The sequence below is a fragment of the Heterocephalus glaber genome, unplaced genomic scaffold (assembly GCF_053883595.1).
Source record: "Heterocephalus glaber isolate CG9 unplaced genomic scaffold, H.glaber_assembly_v1.0 deba00000071, whole genome shotgun sequence".
In the NCBI taxonomy this organism is placed as follows: Eukaryota; Metazoa; Chordata; class Mammalia; order Rodentia; family Bathyergidae; genus Heterocephalus; species Heterocephalus glaber.
Genome location: NW_028258137.1, coordinates 32,252,766 through 32,269,666, shown reverse-complemented (window position 1 = coordinate 32,269,666; position 16,901 = coordinate 32,252,766). Strand labels below are relative to the sequence as shown.

The window sequence follows — 16,901 nt, the reverse complement described above, 5'->3', positions numbered from 1 at the left end:
GGCCTCTTCATTTTTAAAGAAAGGGTCTAAGTTGTCCAGACTTGCTTTGAACTTATAATCCTGAGGAGCTACGATTAAAGATAGGTCTAGCTATCCCATTTTTTTAAAAAAACCCAATCAAAATAGTATTAGCAGAAGGATACATACAAACAAGCCTTTGTTCAGTGGAAGAATAAGACTAGTATGTATCCCTGGGGATTGCAGCTAGAGTCTAGGCACATGCTATATGATTTTTTTTTTTTTTGGAATAGGAATTTATGAATGTTTAAACTATTGTGTATATATATCTTGTTTAATTGAATTACATGCAAAATATTGCATACTGTATACATTTGTATATACATAATAAACACCCCAATGTGCTATATATAGGTGTACTTACATGTTAAAAGGTATCTGATTAGATACTGCATATTAACACGTTGTATAATTTGTTATTTACAATTAACATTTATACAATTAATGGATTCATAGTGAATAATATAAGGAACATTCAGACTGAGAGACTAGAGAGACTGCAAATGTAGACCAGACTTCTGGCAAGGCAAAGTAGAAAATTTTTGTTTTTATGATGTTGGGGATTAGACCCAAGGCCTCATGCATGGTAGGCAAGGGCTCTTACATCCCCAGTGGAAGCTTTCTTATGATGTTTAAGATTATGGAAAGTCCATATGCTGACAAAACTGAACATTGGCGATTTTACTTAAAACCCAAGAGCTGTTTACTATTTCAAAGTAAAGAATAAAAATGACAAGTAATACGAATAAAACACATCTACAGTATGTTTAAAATAATTTAGGGGCTGGGAAATGGAGTATGTAGATCAATAAGACTCCCAAAATTGGTCAAGTGGGGTGATTAGCATATGGATTCATTATACCTGATTCTCTACCTTTGTTTGTTTGAAATTTCCTAAACTAAATATATGTGAATATTCTTTTTATGAGGAAGCATGGATAATGAAGTAGCACATGAAATCAAAATTTTAACCAACAAGCTATAAGAAAACGTGAGCAAAGACTTTTGGGACTCTGGAGAAAACACAATGATGAAGGCACTGAGGAGCTCAGTCTCTTGCTTCTGGAAAAGGGTTTCTCCACTGGGGTTCTTCATCTGAGCCACAGAACTCAGAAAATAATCTGAGCAACTTTCCTCAGTTCTCCCAATGATAACACATAACTAGCTAATACCACTCTAGAGCTTAGTAATTTATTATCTATGGTGGATGCATTAGCAAATTAAGGCTTATTTCTCTAATGAAATCCCAGTTGAGAAGGGTTGCTAAAAACACAAGTAACACTATCCTGAATAAAATAGTACTAAAAATCATGAAGTTTAAAAAAAAAAAAGAGAAGATGGGCATGTTATCTAAATGATTAATTATAGCATAGCAGTGTGGTGCTGTATAGCAGTTATGAAAAATATCTACCAATGTGTGAACCCACACATTGTAGAAATGTGTGTATCAAAATCATCTGTGAAGCTTAATAAGTCTGGAAATATTCTGGCCCTACCCCAAGAGTCATCATTCTTAACCATCTGAGATAATGCAGAATTATGTCACTGTTTCTCTGTAAAAGTGTCCAGGCAAACTGATGAACTCATTTGAGATTAATACATACTGAGCTATGTGCATTAGCATTTTAAAGTTTTTATATCTATTTTTTCCCATCATAGAGACTGAGAGAAATTAACAGTATGATACGGACAGGAGAAACTCCAACTAAAAAGAGAGGGATTATTTTGGAAGATGGAAGTGAATCACCTGCAAAAAGAATTTGTCCTGAAAATCATTCTGCCTTATTACGCCGTCTCCAAGACGTAGCTAATGACCGAGGTTCCCACTGAGGTTAGTTTCTGGTATTGAAACTGTCTTTTCACAAACTCTGTTTAGCAGCATCATTTAATGCATGCTAGATTATGCAGCCCTTTTCCTTAATCTAGCCAGTTATTTAGAGCCTGTTAGAAACAGGAAGAGACATTTTTATGAGTACTTACTCCTTCCAATATCCTTAGGATATTTTTATTCACCCCAACTGCCTTTTCCTCTGCTAGTTAGTGCTTACCATCAACACTTCTCAGAACCCCTGATCTCTTAACTCTGGCAAAGCGTTTATAAGTAGAGAACAAAATGCACTCAAATAGGAGATCTGTTGACATGTTTCAGCAGAGGAGCTGTATTTCACATTTATTCCTACCTGTCCATGGTCAGCTGTAGCTGTTAATGAAAAGCAAAACAAAATTTAGGTATTTTGTCCTAAAACACTTGGTAGGAGTGTGAGTTTTTGCTTTCACAAAAATAGGAGGGTAGCCTAGATTTGGAGGTCCCAAGTCACTAGCCTATCTCCTGTTTCCTCTGCACTTCCTTCCTTTTCCCCAGTAGGTGAGGCGTGGTGTGAAAAGTGCTGATTCATCAGCTGTGCAATGTCTGAAGGAACCTATAGAAGTGGCAGCACTTTAGGGCTGTAAAATGCTTGATTTTGTAACCCAAATTTTGCTGTATATTTGTGACGGCACTTTCTACAATGTGAAGTTTATGAAGTACAGAACTTCTAGGCTAAACAGCCAATATTTTCTTTAATACTTTTGTACTTTTTAAAAACTGTTAATGCCCTGGTAGCCAAACTTTGGGCATGTGGTTTAAATTCTCCAGTTTTTGTTGTTGTTATATAGGAATCAGCTGGCAAAGTAAAAGATTTTTAAATCAGGTTGAATTGAGGGGATTAATATGACCTTTTTAGGAGGTATAAAAAAGACATGTGAAGTATCTTTGGGTGTATTCCTGGCAGTTTAAAAAAATAGGTGGGAGAATATAGGTCTTTATTAGTACATAGTACCATTTATATAAATTAGAAAATGTTATTTAACAGCTATTGAATTATCTATATATACCTTTATTAATCACTATTGTTCCAGCAGTTTTAAAATTGAATTAATAATCTTATTAGGGAGAAAATTTAACTGTAAATTGAATCAGTATAAACAAAGTTACTAGGTAACTTCATATTGCTCTAAAAGAAACATGGATCTTACACTATTCAATTAGAATAGTGTTCTGCAAAAATATTTATAAAACCTCTGAAGATACTTACTGCTACTGTAATTTTATATGAAAATAAATGTATTTTTCAATAAAGCATTTATAAATTAGTCTTTGTTTAGTTATATTGAGAAATGGTATTTAGTTTCCTACATACATAAATGACAAAGAACAATCATTTATTGGTTTATTTTGTCTCTACTAAGCACATTAGTCATTCATCATTTAAATATCTGACTTCATTAGAAACCATTTTAACACTTTTTCCTCCCTCCTGCCATAAAAATACAGTTAAGTAGTTTGCTTTAAAAAGAAAAACCAACTATGAACAAGCATTCTGGTTTCCTCTCACTCTTCTGTTGCTCAGACAGCAGTTTGTAAATCAGTGAGACAGTAGGCTGGAGACTGAAATTCAAACAATCTTCCACTTGAAAGTGCTAAGCTCTGGAATCTGCTCTCTCTATACCTGTCCTCTTCATTAAGTACAACTGAAACCACTGATTTAAAAACTGTTAAATAGTGCTGATTTCGGTCTGCTCTATTAGTGTAAGTGAATGCAACTTACCTTTAGCATTATATTCAGAAAAATACTTAACCCTCAGGGTCCCCAATAATTTGGAGTACTGATCTAGACAACCACCCTAAGACACTTCTGACAGAAGTAACTCATTACACTTAAAGAAAGTTTCTGAAACCTGCTGTTAGAACCTATGCACACATGGGAAACACTGATAACCAGTCATTGTTCACACCGTTTACTCTTCAGGCAGTCCTTTGCCATCAGTCAGCTTTGACTAGGCCAGAGTCCAGCAGGAAAGTGCATGGTGCACCAGATTCATCATCTCTTAAGTTGTTACTGTTTTTTCTTCTTTACTGAAAGGTTGTACTGAGCCAGGCTTTACCCATGACAGGCCAGCAACATGAACACTTTTATTGTGCTGTTCTTCAGGCTTCTAGGCATAATCAAAAACAGACATTAAAAAAAAAAAAAAAGGTAGGTGAGATCAGCATTGTACAGACTTTTTTCCCAAAAACTTATTTGTATATAACAAGTGGGCTCCATGAAGACATCTTAGAAAAAAAATGATGAGTTAAATATTTCAAAGATGGTTGTCTACTTACTTTCTGAGTCAGCATCTTCTCTCTGGCTTCATCGTGTACAGAAGGATTCCATGGAGAAAAGCTTAAGAGACAGAAAAATATTAAAAAGTTAGGCTTTGTAAGTTGCTTTTAACTTCCATTATGCAATAATTAAGCCCATCAATTAGCAATATATATGTTTTAAATGTTACCTAAATTACTTTCTCACGTTTTAACTATCCCTTTTATATTTAAGCCTGAAATACTATTATTTAAAGATGAAGGAAGCAAGGCAGAGTAAAATTAAATAATTGCTCTGGGTCACCAAAGCTAAAAAGTACAAAAGCCAACCGATCTACCTGGTGATCCCACACTCTTAATTACAACATGCTGCCCTCAGCAGTATTAATGTCATCAAAGAACCAAATCACCAGTTCTTCAAGATGTTCTTCCCCGTGATCAAGTATCAAGTGCTGTAGGTCCCACTGTTCTCACACTACCCAGCTTCTCTTTCACCACATCTGAATGTCAACAGGATATGGCAGTTTCAGAGAGTAGCAGCTAAAGCTGCCAAGTGAAAAGTCCTCACATGTGGAAGAATGAGCACATTACAAGGATCCTTAGGTGTCACTAAATATCCTGCCTTTGGCACAGTGTGTAGACAGTGTAAAACTTTTCCCCAAGAGCCATCAGAAACTGAGCTGACACGAACACATAAAGGCTGTAGGCTAACAGATTATACACATTTCTTTAAAATCCTCATTCTTAGGCCACCTGGAAAATGGAAGTCCATAATGCAAAGGACAGTTCATCTATACAATGTGCCACTTACCTAATTGCATAAGGGTCTTCTATTTTAGGTTGTTCGAACAAACGAGAAGTGCACATCTTAACACTGTCGACCACTTTGCTTTTAAAAAGATGAACATCTTTTTCATACCTGTATTAAAAGTTTAAGTCAAAGTTACCAACTTAATCTACTTTGGGGCATTTCAAAATTTGTCTTAACAAAGTAAAAGTTACATACAGTACTGCAGCCTCTGAATTTAAGGGGCTTGCTGTATCAATCTTGTAGAAAACTCTCCTTGCATACATTAATACTTGGCAAATATGATTATGGTTCCGCCTACAGGGAAACACAGCATGAGTACCGAGACTTGTTCTTGCCATCTTGTGTCATAAGAAGACGCACTGATTTACTAACCTCCATTTTGCAAATGCTCTCTTCACATCTAGTTCACCTGAGGTGGGATCAACTAGCGGGTGAAAGACGGGAATATCAAACACCAAGCGCTATATTTAAAGAAAGACATGTACTTTAAAAGGAGCAGTGGAGCTTATTAGACCTGTAGAGACAGTCATAAAAGGAACTTCAGGATAACATAGCAGTCATGTTGTCTGGTCACAGAACTGCCACAAGACAGCTACTTAGCAACTTTTATAAAAATTTTCCTGTAACACTAAATTTTTCAATGAGGGGGAAAAAGGTCACTCTGTTCTACTACAACACACACATCACCATTCATACAGAAAGTGCTGCACTAGAGCTTTCAGCCTCAATGGCACACCTTGAACAGAAAAAAAGAATGAAGCTAGCTATAGGCAGAGGGCAGCTTGACAGAAAATACAACAAAACACCAGAATTCTTTGAAAGACTATTGGGAAGACAAATGTTTTGGGAAACCAAAACTATTAAACCTATTAGGTCAGGAAAAGAAGAAATCTGTAAGCTCTTTAATTTCTCCTCAGTGAATGAAGCCCCACAAATGAAGCCAGACAAAGTCTCCTACTTACTGGACAGTCACCATCTGGATAGTTATCAGGGATGTAAACTGTAAACTTGAACACACCATCTTGATAAAGCCCATGCCGTATGAATATCACTCCAAACCACACTGCAGCAAAAAAATAAACATGGTTAAGACCTCAATTTTTGTAAGAGGAACAGAACATGCCATTAAGACTGATTCCTTATCTTACTTAATGCAGAGCGGTAAGATGGCTGCACATAGACTCCGGGTAACTTCTGCTTCACAACCAAGGTACTAAAATAAAAACAGTATAATCATTAATGTGTATAGATGTCAGTGACACACACGACCAAACCATCCTACATTCATTTTCTGGGACAAGTAAATCGTCCCTCACTGGGCAGCTGATGCCCAAACCAGTAAACCGAGTCATCAGTCTCATCTGGCCCAATTCTAAGCATCACCCTCATCACTCTACTCACTGGCTTCATCATGATGTTCACAGAGAAATGGACAAGGCAGCCAAGGCCCCAGATTAAGAAGAACAAACAAGAATACAAAAAGAATCAAGTAGTAAAATGCACCAGACTCTTAAAACATCTTGGAAAACAGTTTGTAGGTAGTTCTGAACAATGCAACCTAGTGTAAGTATGGGACATAAATTTGAAGTAAATGAAGAGTATTCATAAAATTATTGTTTTGTGACTGTAGATGATAGGTCTCTCATATATACGTACAAAAACTGTTTTTACTGTTAAACATATAATATTGGCAGAGTGGGACATTAATCCCACCACTGGGAAGAGTGAGGCAGAAGGATAAGAGGATCCCAAATGCAGGGCCAGTGAGTTCCAGGTTAGTGTAGTCTACAAGTCTCTCTCTGTCTCTCTGTCCCTCTATGTCTCTGTGTCTGTCTCTCTCTCCAAAAAAAAACAAACAAACAAGAGACACAGTGGTGCATGCCTGTAATCCCAGCATTTTGGAAGGTGATGCAGAAGGATCTTAAGTTCAAGTCCTGCCTGGGCAACTTTCGTCCCTCAGAAACTAAAAAGGGGGCTGGCAACATAGCTCAGCGGCAGAGGACTCATGGGTTTGATCCTTAGTACCACCAAAAATAAATAAAATAAAAATGTCCTGGGCTGGGGATTTAGCTCAGTGGTTCCGCCGCCTGCCTCGCAAGCAGAAGGACCCGAGTTCGATCCCCGGTACCAAAAAAAAAAAAAAAAATAGTATCATTTACTGAAGCTCAGGATATTAACAAATAAGGTACATTATAATAAAATGTGAAATAAAAACAAAGTTTAAAAACTTCTAAAATGCGGGGCGGGGATTTAGCTCAGTGGTTCTGGCGCCAGCCTCGCAAGTGCAAGGTCCCGAGTTTGATCCCCAGTACCAAAGAACAAAACAAAACAAACAAAAAAAACTTCTAAAATGCAATTTTAGTTAATTATAGTAAGATTCCATGGATTGGCCATCACTTAGTTATCCTTTTGAGTTTGAGTCACCAGATCACATGGCGGAGGGCAGTGCTTCAATGTGAAGGCAGCCATTGTGAGCTCTCACACTGTGTACTCTGTCCCCAGATAACATCCTAAACTCAGACACTTGAACCCTGTCGGCTTTGCTAGGGAGTGGGAAAGAGTTTGAGTGCTGAAAAGAAGGAAAGACAGATAAACAAAGGCTTCACTGGTTTTTCCTGGACCCTAAGTGACCCATCAACAGCCATTCTGCTCTGCTCTTTGCAACTGTATTTACGAGCTATGATCCAACCTTGAGGCCTTAAAACACATACACCTGCCAATCTTGAATTGTACCAGGAAGTAATTTATTGGGCCCTGGTTCATTGTTTCTATTACCTAACTGCCATCACATTTAATCATTTTCTAAATCATCTATTTCATTTTTAAGTCACTAAAATTCAGCATGTCAGCAGCAGCATGGTAGATGATGTATCTACCACGATGAGGTTTGTCAGAAAAAGTTTTGTGTATGAATACCCAGCAGATTTAATCAACACAATAGGAGCCTGTCCAACTCACAGTCCAGCCTCAATCACAAGGCTTCCATTATAAAGCTAAAGAAACCATTGCACTGACCAATCACACCCGGCCCATTACACTGGGGCCTCAGACCGTCTGACCATTACCACATTAGTACTCTGAGGAAAGAACTAAGGATGCTTTTAAAATAACTATATATAGAGAGGAATTTTTAAATGATGGATATTAGGAATTGTCCAAATTTTCTACCCTTTTAACAAATTATCAAAACAAATGCCATCTGAATCCACGTGCTAATTGAGTCCCTTTATGTGCCAAGCATTGTGTCATCACTACTAGCACTCTGCCCAAGTACAGCTCCTTGCACACTGCAGGCACATAAAATTTCAGAGCGAGGGCAGACTTCAGTGACTAACCAAGTTCTTACCTATCTGGATTTGGAGCCCAAATCTTCCAATGCCTTATAAACACCAAGCCTGCACTTGGGGGGGGGGTCATACAAAATAAGTTAAATCCCTTCTAATAACAGACCTTCACCTCTGTGAAGATAACTCTAACAAGTACTTCTTAAGGTTACTGTTCTCTAAGCCAGCAGTTCCAGTTCCTTCACTTGCTGATAACTAAAGTCTTCCAGATTTCTACCAGGACTAGTCTGTCAGGATGCCTCCTTCAGGGTGATCACCAAATTGGAATACAATCTTCAAGATGGCTCTGACACAAGGAAGAAAAGACTGCCACTGCCCACCCTCTACAGAAACCTCTTAAGGCAAGGCATGGTAGTACATGCTTGTAATCCCAGATACTCAGCAGGTTGAGACAGGAAGAATGGCAATTTTGAGGCAAGCTGAGGCCAAGTTAGTGAGACCCTGTCTCAAAAATAACAGAAAGGGCTAAGGATGTAGCTTAGTAGCCCTGGGTTCAACCTCTAGTACCACACACACACAGTTTCTAAGTTCTTGATTACTGTAAGTTCTTCATAAATCTTAGTTTCTTCCTCTTCTTGCTCTCTAAGAAAGTAAAAGGGGGATAAATTTGAGCTTTAAGATTGAACTAATTTACTAGTCCATTAGAATAAATTTCATTTTCCAACTCAATGATCATTCATAACCGAACAAAGTAGTCTGTTAAGAACTTACAATTCTGCAAGCAGAGAGTATTCCAGGTAGAAGGGTCCATAAGAAGCATGCGTGCCATTTGTTGACTGTGCCGCTGGGGTGGGAGATGTAGGCTTAGTTATGGGTAAAGCATTTTTGGGAATAGAAGGCAGCTGTTTTTTTGGTGCAGTTCGTGGAGGACTGGTTTTCATGTCCCCTGTTAATGTCTTCTCTTCACCATCAGAACGCTATTCAAGATGAAGTTGTGAGAATGTTAGGATGATTATTCAATAACAAGATTACAATATTAGCTCCAAGACCTAAAAGCTAGAATTGCTCTTTTACATGGACATTCTGACACCATCATCAAGATGACTTTAAAATCTTTCCAGCAGACAGGTCACAGAAAGAGCAGACAAGGCTGAAATAAGGCTAAAGCATTAGAAAAGTGTCATTAGTAGCATCCTGTAAGGACAATACAATCAGTATCTAGAGGATTAAGTGAAACAAAGAAAGAAATGGTTTCTCCTGGTAGCCTCAAGACGCAAGGCATTACTAAACCACTAGACAACTGAAGATGACTAGAAAACTCCTTTTGTAGTATAGAAGGGCAAGCACTAAAAAGATGCTGTAGAAGGGCAGGTGGTAAGTAAAGTTCAAAGTAAATGCTGTGGATGACTGAAATTAGTCACTCCCTGATGTCAGCATCTGGATAAAAACAAGGAATGAACTATTCTCATTTGTCTGATTTTGATCTTGCCCTTAATGGATGTCTCCACATTCGGAGCAACACCAGCATAAACTGTCATCCTTAGTCAAAGAAAAAGTCAAAATGAGCTAGAAACTAAACTACCAGTACTTCCCTTGGCTTGAGTACAGCCTACTTAATAAGCTATATAAAAATGTATAGAAAAAAGTAATCACTGTGTTCTCTGACAGAATTATGGGTTATTTTTCTTATTGTTTCCATAGTTAAAGCATTCCTAAGATGAAAATATATTTTTAAAGAAATTTTATTTAGAAAAATTAAATTAGTGCCCCTCAAAAGTCTGAGTTGACCATAGCTTTCCCAAAGTTTCTCTAACCACTGAATTCTAAAGTTTAACAAAAACTATTACAATGATGTGTCACAAATTTCAGTATGTATAAATATAATCTTAATGAAAAAATCTTAAAATTGTGATATCCAAAGTGCCTTCTATTTGCCATGCAATCTCAGCCTTAGAAACTGACCTTAATGGATAAAGTAATTATTTCTCAAAAATAAAACCTAAACTAGACCATTTTATTAAGATTATAAGTGAATAGGGCCGGGGATTTAGCTCAGTGGTTTCGCTGCCTGCTGTGCAAGAGCAAGGAGCCAAGTTTGATCCCCGGTACCGGGGGGTGGGGTGGGGGGTAGATTATAAGTGAACTTGGTATAGATTTTTGTTTCCTGTGGTTCTGGGGATTAAATCTAGGGCTTTCATACTTAGCTACATCCGTAGCCTTTTTATTTTTTGAGACAGGGTCTCACTCAATTGCCCATGCTAGACTCAAACTTGTGATCCTCTTGCCTCATGCTCCTAGAGTACTGGAATTACAGGTGTGCATTAGCATCCCTAGCTGGTGTCTACTATTTTAGCCTTCAATTTGACCGTCTCTTCTGACAAAGAAGCAAACAGGTTTGCTTACATTTATTGACTATACCTACTTTGCGTACAGAGCTTGTAGACATGCTCCAGAAAGGGTTCATAATGTGTGCTCCAAACAAAGAAATTCACTGGCCTGTGTCATCCGATTCTTCTGTCCTCAGCATTCACTTTACCTTAAAAAAACCAAAAATATAAATATACCAACACCAGTTAAGACTTCTGAAATGGTTAGAAACTAAATCTAATACCCTGAAGATACAGTATAACACTGCATAATATATAGTTACAAAAGCCTAGGCTATGTCTTTAGGCAGCTTCAGAAATAATTTCCTTCTATATTCATTCCTCCTTAGGCTCCAGTTTTTCTGGCACCTTTAGATGTCTGCAAAAATCTGTGCACTAGGTCCCTGGCTAGGATTCAGGATATTTGGTGACACAGTTCAGCTTTAGTGCCAAAAATTCTGAAGATAACAGACCACAATAGTTGCTACTAGCTTGATACCTAGGTGTTTAACTAAGGGGAAAGCTTTTGCCAGATTCAGAATGTACTGTCCTTATCTCTGCAAATGTCCTATCAATGTTCCTCCCGTCATGATAAAGGAACAAATGATAAAGATCTAAGGTGGCTGAGTTAAGAGTGTCTTAAATGAGTTGTCTCAAGTACAAATAGAGTCATCCTGGCAAAAACTGTTAGCCAGAGAAATAAGAAAAAAACAAGGAAAGCATATCAATGTCAGAAAGAAGAGAGGGGGAATAAACTGCTAAAAGTAGGGAAATTCTGCAGGATCCGGCATTTAAAGGGTTGTCAAATGATACAGATGCAAGAAGTGCAAAAGAGACATTTTACAAACAGATCTACTCAAGGCTTCAAGTAGTGGATAAGAAAACATGTTTCAAAGGTCACAAAGTCAGTGGGTCATTTACTAAAAATATGAAGAAGCAAAGGAAAAAGCAGCCCAACCCAGCTGTAAGAAAAGCAACTTCGCTGTGGTGACTGCCCTCCAGCTCAGCAGTGTTTAAAGCAGAGCTCCTGTGAACTTCTATTTATACCAGTCAAGATGCTGAATGGGAAAAGGGTCAAAACTAAGCAACATTTTTCTCTAAATTCCCAAAAAGCAAATCGTGTACAAAATGTCACTTATCAGCACTCATTTGCTTTCTTTCCGATTTGCATGTGAGATCACCAGTGAGTACTAGGTCTATCATACCCAGCCAGTGCCTATTACTGCTGTTTTGCTTTCCAAGAGATAAACGCCACCCATTAATTAAAACAGAACCAGAGGGAGAGGATCCCAGTTCTTCCACAAACATGCTGTTTATATCCAATAACTAGCAACAGCTCTCTGCAAATCCCTTTAAAAGAGACTATGACACATGAAAATAGCTGGGACATCAAAAATGTGGGAGAGCATGTTCCTGTTTGGCCCACTATGACTGGGCCAAAATCAACAACACTGATTTACCCCACTGCCCTTTAGGACATACCTGATTGAACAGTACCCCCACCCCCCACCCCTATGCAGTGGTGCTCCTAGACTTGCAAATGTCCTGGGATGGAGCAGTTACCTATAAAGTCCCTCTCAAGTCTACTACGTTATTATCCTATGATTTTGCCTTTATGAGTCCAATAAAACTTGCCCCTAGTTCTTCCTATCTTCAAGAAGAGGTATTATTAGGGCCGGAGATTTAGCTCAGTGGTTCCGGCGCCTGCCTCAAAAGTGCAAGGTCCCAAGTTCGATTCCTGGTACCAAAAAAAAAAAAGAAAAAAAAGAAGAGGTATTATTTTCTGTCCGGCGTTGTGATGGATTTAACCCAATGGTTCCAGCAGCAACACAATCACGACAAACCCTAGCACGTTTCAGGTGTCAACAACACCATTTATTACATGCCTAGTCTGCGACCGGCATAGTATGACATGGTCCAATAGGCATGACATAGATGAAAATCGCAGGCAACATCCTTGTAATTAGTAAACAGTTTTAGAATTTGTTAGTTTGGCTCTGAGAACAAAACATGATTGCTTTCTGATCAGACAGCTAAGTCAGTCTCTTGGGCCTGTGCGAATGATCTGTACCTGGCAGAGGCCAAATAGAAGCCGCCGCTGCTGTTCCTCCTAGGTGCCTTATTGCCTTCATAGTTGATAACTTAATACATCACCCTGAAAAGGGCTTAAGAAATTCCACATCAAGAGGTGACGGAGCAGAGCTCAGAAAAAAGACGACAGCCCCGGCCCCGGTCAGGCTCGCTGGGCACAGCCGTGACTAGCAGCAGGCTAGGACTGGCACCCTCGCCCGGGGCGAGCACGCAGAGAATCTGGGCAAACCTGTCTACAGGTGATGCGAGGCCGAGGCCTGTCCTGGCCACCCAGGTGGCTCAAGGCCGATCAGGGCCCGCCGCTGGGGTCCAGACCCTCCCAACTCGTTGCCTCTCAGCTAGGGTAGGGGCCCAGGGCCGGGACCTGGGAGGGCGGGCCCCCCGCAGGGTCCAGCTAACTGTGCCCGCCTCCTCCCTCAGGCCCGCCTGGTCCAGCTGTAGCAACAACCTGGGACTGAAGACTGCGGCCGGGGACGGCTGCGCAGCAGGTGCCTGCAAGAGTGCACGGGTGCCCGGCCCCGCCCCCGTGTCCCAGGCTGGCCGTCGCTGTGGAGTAGAGAGCGTTGGGGAGGGCATACAGATGCCAGGCCCGAGGACACAGGCGGCCCGGGCTAGTGGACTCCTCGGTCCTCGCGTACCTACAACCGACTGGGCAGTCCGCCTTACCCTGGTGTCTTCAATGCAGAGCTCCCGGCTGCCGAGCGCGGTCGGTCCTACAGCATCTTTAGCTGTAGCTCCAGCCCTGCCCCTACCCGGCTCCTGCCCGCGCCCGGCCCCGCCCTGCCCTGCTCATTGTCGGGCTCCTCCCCCTACCCACGCCCGCTGGCCCCGGATGCTTCCACGCATCTGCCAGCCGCCAAGTGGCTCCCACACCTGTCAATCAAAGACGTCCTTCCGGAGGCGTTGAGGCGACACCACTGCTTTCTGCCAATCAAATCAGTTTCGCTCGGGTGGGACCGCACTTGACCCTCCCCTTACGTAACAGGGCCTGGCGAACCTTCTGTCTAGGAAGTGTCAGCCCCTAGGGAGGACTGGGCGGAAACAAACAAGAGCCGGGAAACCATTGGTCGCTGCTTCCGCCAGTCACCCTCGAGACTCACCCAGAGTCTGCAGGCCAGCAGCCAACTCGGCCTTTCTGGGCTGTGACTGCGGGTTGTCTTCACCCTGCACCAGGCTGGTCTCTGCGAGGAGCCTGGGCGGGGCCGGCCGCACACCGTCCTCCACTCCGCAGCGCAAGGAGGCCGAGGCGTCGGGTCGGGCCCATCTGGGTCCCCAACTGCTGGAACGGGAAGGGCTAGGACTGCTGTGGGTTGGGAAGGACGCTTTCCGTAAAGTTGAGAAACACTCTGGTCCACATCAGAGGTGGGGGAGCTAACGAAGGGCTGCACAGCTGAATTGTCATCCCTTGGCACAAGAGTGGCCGGGGAGCTTCAAAAAATGAATGTGTCAGCCCAACTGGTAGAATTTGATGGGGGCGGGAGGCGTACCAGGAACTGCTATTGTCACCCCTGGTGGTTCTACTGTGCTCTGAAGTTTGAGACCCTCTCTCTCAGGTGACGTAGCTCCTGGGCTCCCCCACCAGACACAAGCCTGCGCTTTGACCAGAAATAACCCTTTACCCCTGTGACTCTTGACTGCTCAGTAGCTTCCCCTTTAGCATTTGAGACACACTATTCTGGCTTCCTTCCCATAGTCCCATCTGCCTAATACAGTAAACAGCGCCATTGGTTTTAATAGCTCTAGGCCTTTTTTTATAATGGTGCCTCCCCATGGGATGTCTGTCCAGTCCCTGACATCACACCCCCTGGCCACCCTGCACCCAAGTTTCAGCATCTTCCCTGGACACCAGTGGAGTTGACTTGTGTTTCTGGTGCCGTCCAATTCCGTACCTTACACACTTACTCGCAAGTCATATTATCTAACCAGTTTATTCCACTTTTGGTTGCCTCTGAGATTCTGGTAAAGGACTTACTTATTAAATGGCAGGAAGCCAGGCTTTCCTGATGTTAATCCCATGGGTTGGTTCTGAAATCCAGCTTCCTCCCCCAGCTAAAAACTTTACTCCAGTTTGGACACATTCAGAAATATTTTAATATTGGTCTTAATATAAAAGGAAGGGAAGCCAAAGTCCTTTTTCTCTGGCCATAGGGGAGGAAAAGAACAGGTTCCTTTGACACCTCTTGGGCCCACTTACTCCCAGCCTTCTCTGCAGGCTCACTGTTCTCCCTCAGAGTTTTTTGGTTTTTAATCTCATCCCTTCCCCAACCTTCAGTTTTCACCAAGGACTCATGTACATATTTTTCCAGCTCAGACCTCTGCACTGAGCTCAGGTACAGTAACTACCTGTCCGTTACGCACTGGATGCCTCGGATACAGGCCAATATCAGGCTATTCATGGCTGCAAGCTCGCTCCAGAAAACACACCCTGGCTTACATAGCAAGGAAATCTCTCCCATGAAGAGGCAGGTTTCCGGGGTGGCAGTGCTCTTCAAGCACTGCTGTTTGCTTTGCAGTGTGGAGTTCCCCTTTTGAGCTGGTAGCACATTGGGCACATCCAGTGTCTATAGAATAAAATGTTTCCCTTTCTTCTGAGCTATAAGAATAGAAACCCAGAAACATGCTTACATGTTTCAATGACCAGAAATGCATCACCAGGTCTCTGCTTACAACTGAATCAGTCAAAGGTCTGCCATGTTTGGCTTGGCTAATCAAAATTGACCTTGGATTCCTGGACTTTAGCCAGAGGATTTGCAGTTTGAAAACTTCACTTTGTGCGGAGAACAGGTTATAGGGGCACAATGTCTCAGGCAAGAGGTGATTATATTAGTTTACAGAGATGGGGAACTTAATGAGTTACAGAGATATTTAAGAGGTAGACTGGACAGAATTTGGCCGTAGATTCAATTTGGAGGGAGGAGGATAAATGGAGGTATCAGCTGGCTGCAGTTTGCATGCCTGTAATCCCCATGCTCTTGGAGATTGATGCAGGAAGATCACAAGCTGGATGGAGCCAACCCTGGGCAACTTGGCAAGACCCTGTCTTGAAGGCAGGAGGGGGCTGGGCATGTAGCCCAGTGCAGAGGCCCTGGGTTCAATCTCCAATACTGGGAAAAACAGAAGAAAGGCATAACGGATGGGTTGAGCTACTATCAGTGATGGCAAACCTTTCAGAGCTTTCAATGATACAAAGAGCTTGTTGTGGTACGAGTGCCATGGGTTCACCACCACTGTACTAGATAGTGGAATCATGAAGTGAGTTGGGAAATCATGAACCATAAGCAGGTATGGGAAGGTGGGAAATGAGAAAACAATAGTTCTGTTTTGGATAGGTGCAGTTTGGCAAGTTTCTGTAAGCACTGTAGCTCTGAACCTGATACTCATTTCTCCCCTTCATTGCTGTCAGAGCATTGATTTTGAGATTTTCAAGCCCTTCTATGGTTCTCCACTGGTTCCCTTGTAGGCAAAGACCAAACTCTGTACAATGGCGGAGTCCAGCCCTACTGGTTCCAGACTTAGCCACTCAAGCATTTTTTTCAATACTCAGAAGTGTAATGTTCCCCCACCCTGCCCCAGCGCAAGATGGAGCTTTTGTTCGGATTATTCTCTCCTCCCCACAGCTCTCAACTCAAACACCACTTCCTCAGGGAAATGTGGTATTTGGGGGTGGGGGGATGACTCGATTAGTACCCATCTCCCATACTAGTCTGTGAGAGAAAGACAATGTCTGTTTGACTTTTCAGTTTCCCCTGCATCCAGCCTTATGCCTGGATGAAATAAGGATGCAAAATATACTTTGCAAATGAAGGGAAAAAATAAATATTTATTTATTTATTTTTGGTACCGGGGATCGAACTCGGATCCTTGCGCTTGTGAGGCAGGTGCTGGAACCACTGAGCTAAATCCCCGGCCCAGAAAAACTAAATATTTGAAGCAGCAGCCTGTGTATATTTGAAATGGCAGTATTTGTACACCCCCAGCTCTGTGCCGAGAAAGTAGCTTGCTATTGTTGTAAAATGGTTTGTTCCCTCTGAAACTCATGATGAAATTTGATTTCCAGTGCAATAGCATTAAACAGTGGTGGGACTTTAAAGGGTAATTAGGTAATAGAGAAGGATTAGTACAATTCTTGCAGGACTGGTTTAATGAGCTTGATAGTGGATTGTTATAAAGTGAGGCCATGGATTTTGTTTTCCCTCTTCCAAGCCCCC

At 41.6% G+C, this 16,901-nt stretch overlaps 2 protein-coding genes across 9 annotated transcripts in view; one reads left to right on the top strand and one right to left on the bottom strand.

The window, feature by feature from the left end:
• Rbl2 (RB transcriptional corepressor like 2) overlaps positions 1 to 3,150 on the top strand; it is a 55,361-nt gene extending 52,211 nt beyond the window's left edge. For 3 of the 5 annotated variants that reach the window (XM_021260901.2, XM_021260899.2, XM_021260902.2), the window contains one exon: positions 1,678 to 3,150. In XM_021260901.2, coding sequence (XP_021116560.1) covers positions 1,678 to 1,848 — 171 coding nt within the window. In that variant the 3' untranslated portion in view covers positions 1,849 to 3,150. The remainder of the gene's footprint in view (positions 1 to 1,677) is intronic. The other 2 variants (XM_021260900.2, XM_004847922.4) reach the window with 2 other exon arrangements.
• Positions 3,151 to 3,213: 63 nt separating this feature from the next.
• Positions 3,214 to 16,901, bottom strand: part of Aktip (AKT interacting protein) — a 28,887-nt gene continuing 15,199 nt past the window's right edge. The window contains exons 1-10 of one of the 4 annotated variants that reach the window (XM_004847919.4): positions 13,360 to 13,503; positions 10,659 to 10,772; positions 9,008 to 9,213; positions 6,101 to 6,165; positions 5,915 to 6,015; positions 5,325 to 5,413; positions 5,148 to 5,246; positions 4,953 to 5,060; positions 4,163 to 4,223; positions 3,214 to 3,993 (exon numbers count right to left, since the gene is read on the bottom strand). In XM_004847919.4, coding sequence (XP_004847976.1) covers positions 3,886 to 3,993; positions 4,163 to 4,223; positions 4,953 to 5,060; positions 5,148 to 5,246; positions 5,325 to 5,413; positions 5,915 to 6,015; positions 6,101 to 6,165; positions 9,008 to 9,213; positions 10,659 to 10,700 — 879 coding nt within the window. In that variant the 5' untranslated portion in view covers positions 10,701 to 10,772; positions 13,360 to 13,503 and the 3' untranslated portion in view covers positions 3,214 to 3,885. Of the gene's footprint in view, positions 3,994 to 4,162; positions 4,224 to 4,952; positions 5,061 to 5,147; positions 5,247 to 5,324; positions 5,414 to 5,914; positions 6,016 to 6,100; positions 6,166 to 9,007; positions 9,214 to 10,658; positions 10,773 to 12,237; positions 12,341 to 13,331; positions 13,504 to 16,901 lie in introns of those variants that run through there. The other 3 variants (XM_087206508.1, XM_087206516.1, XM_021260903.2) reach the window with 3 other exon arrangements.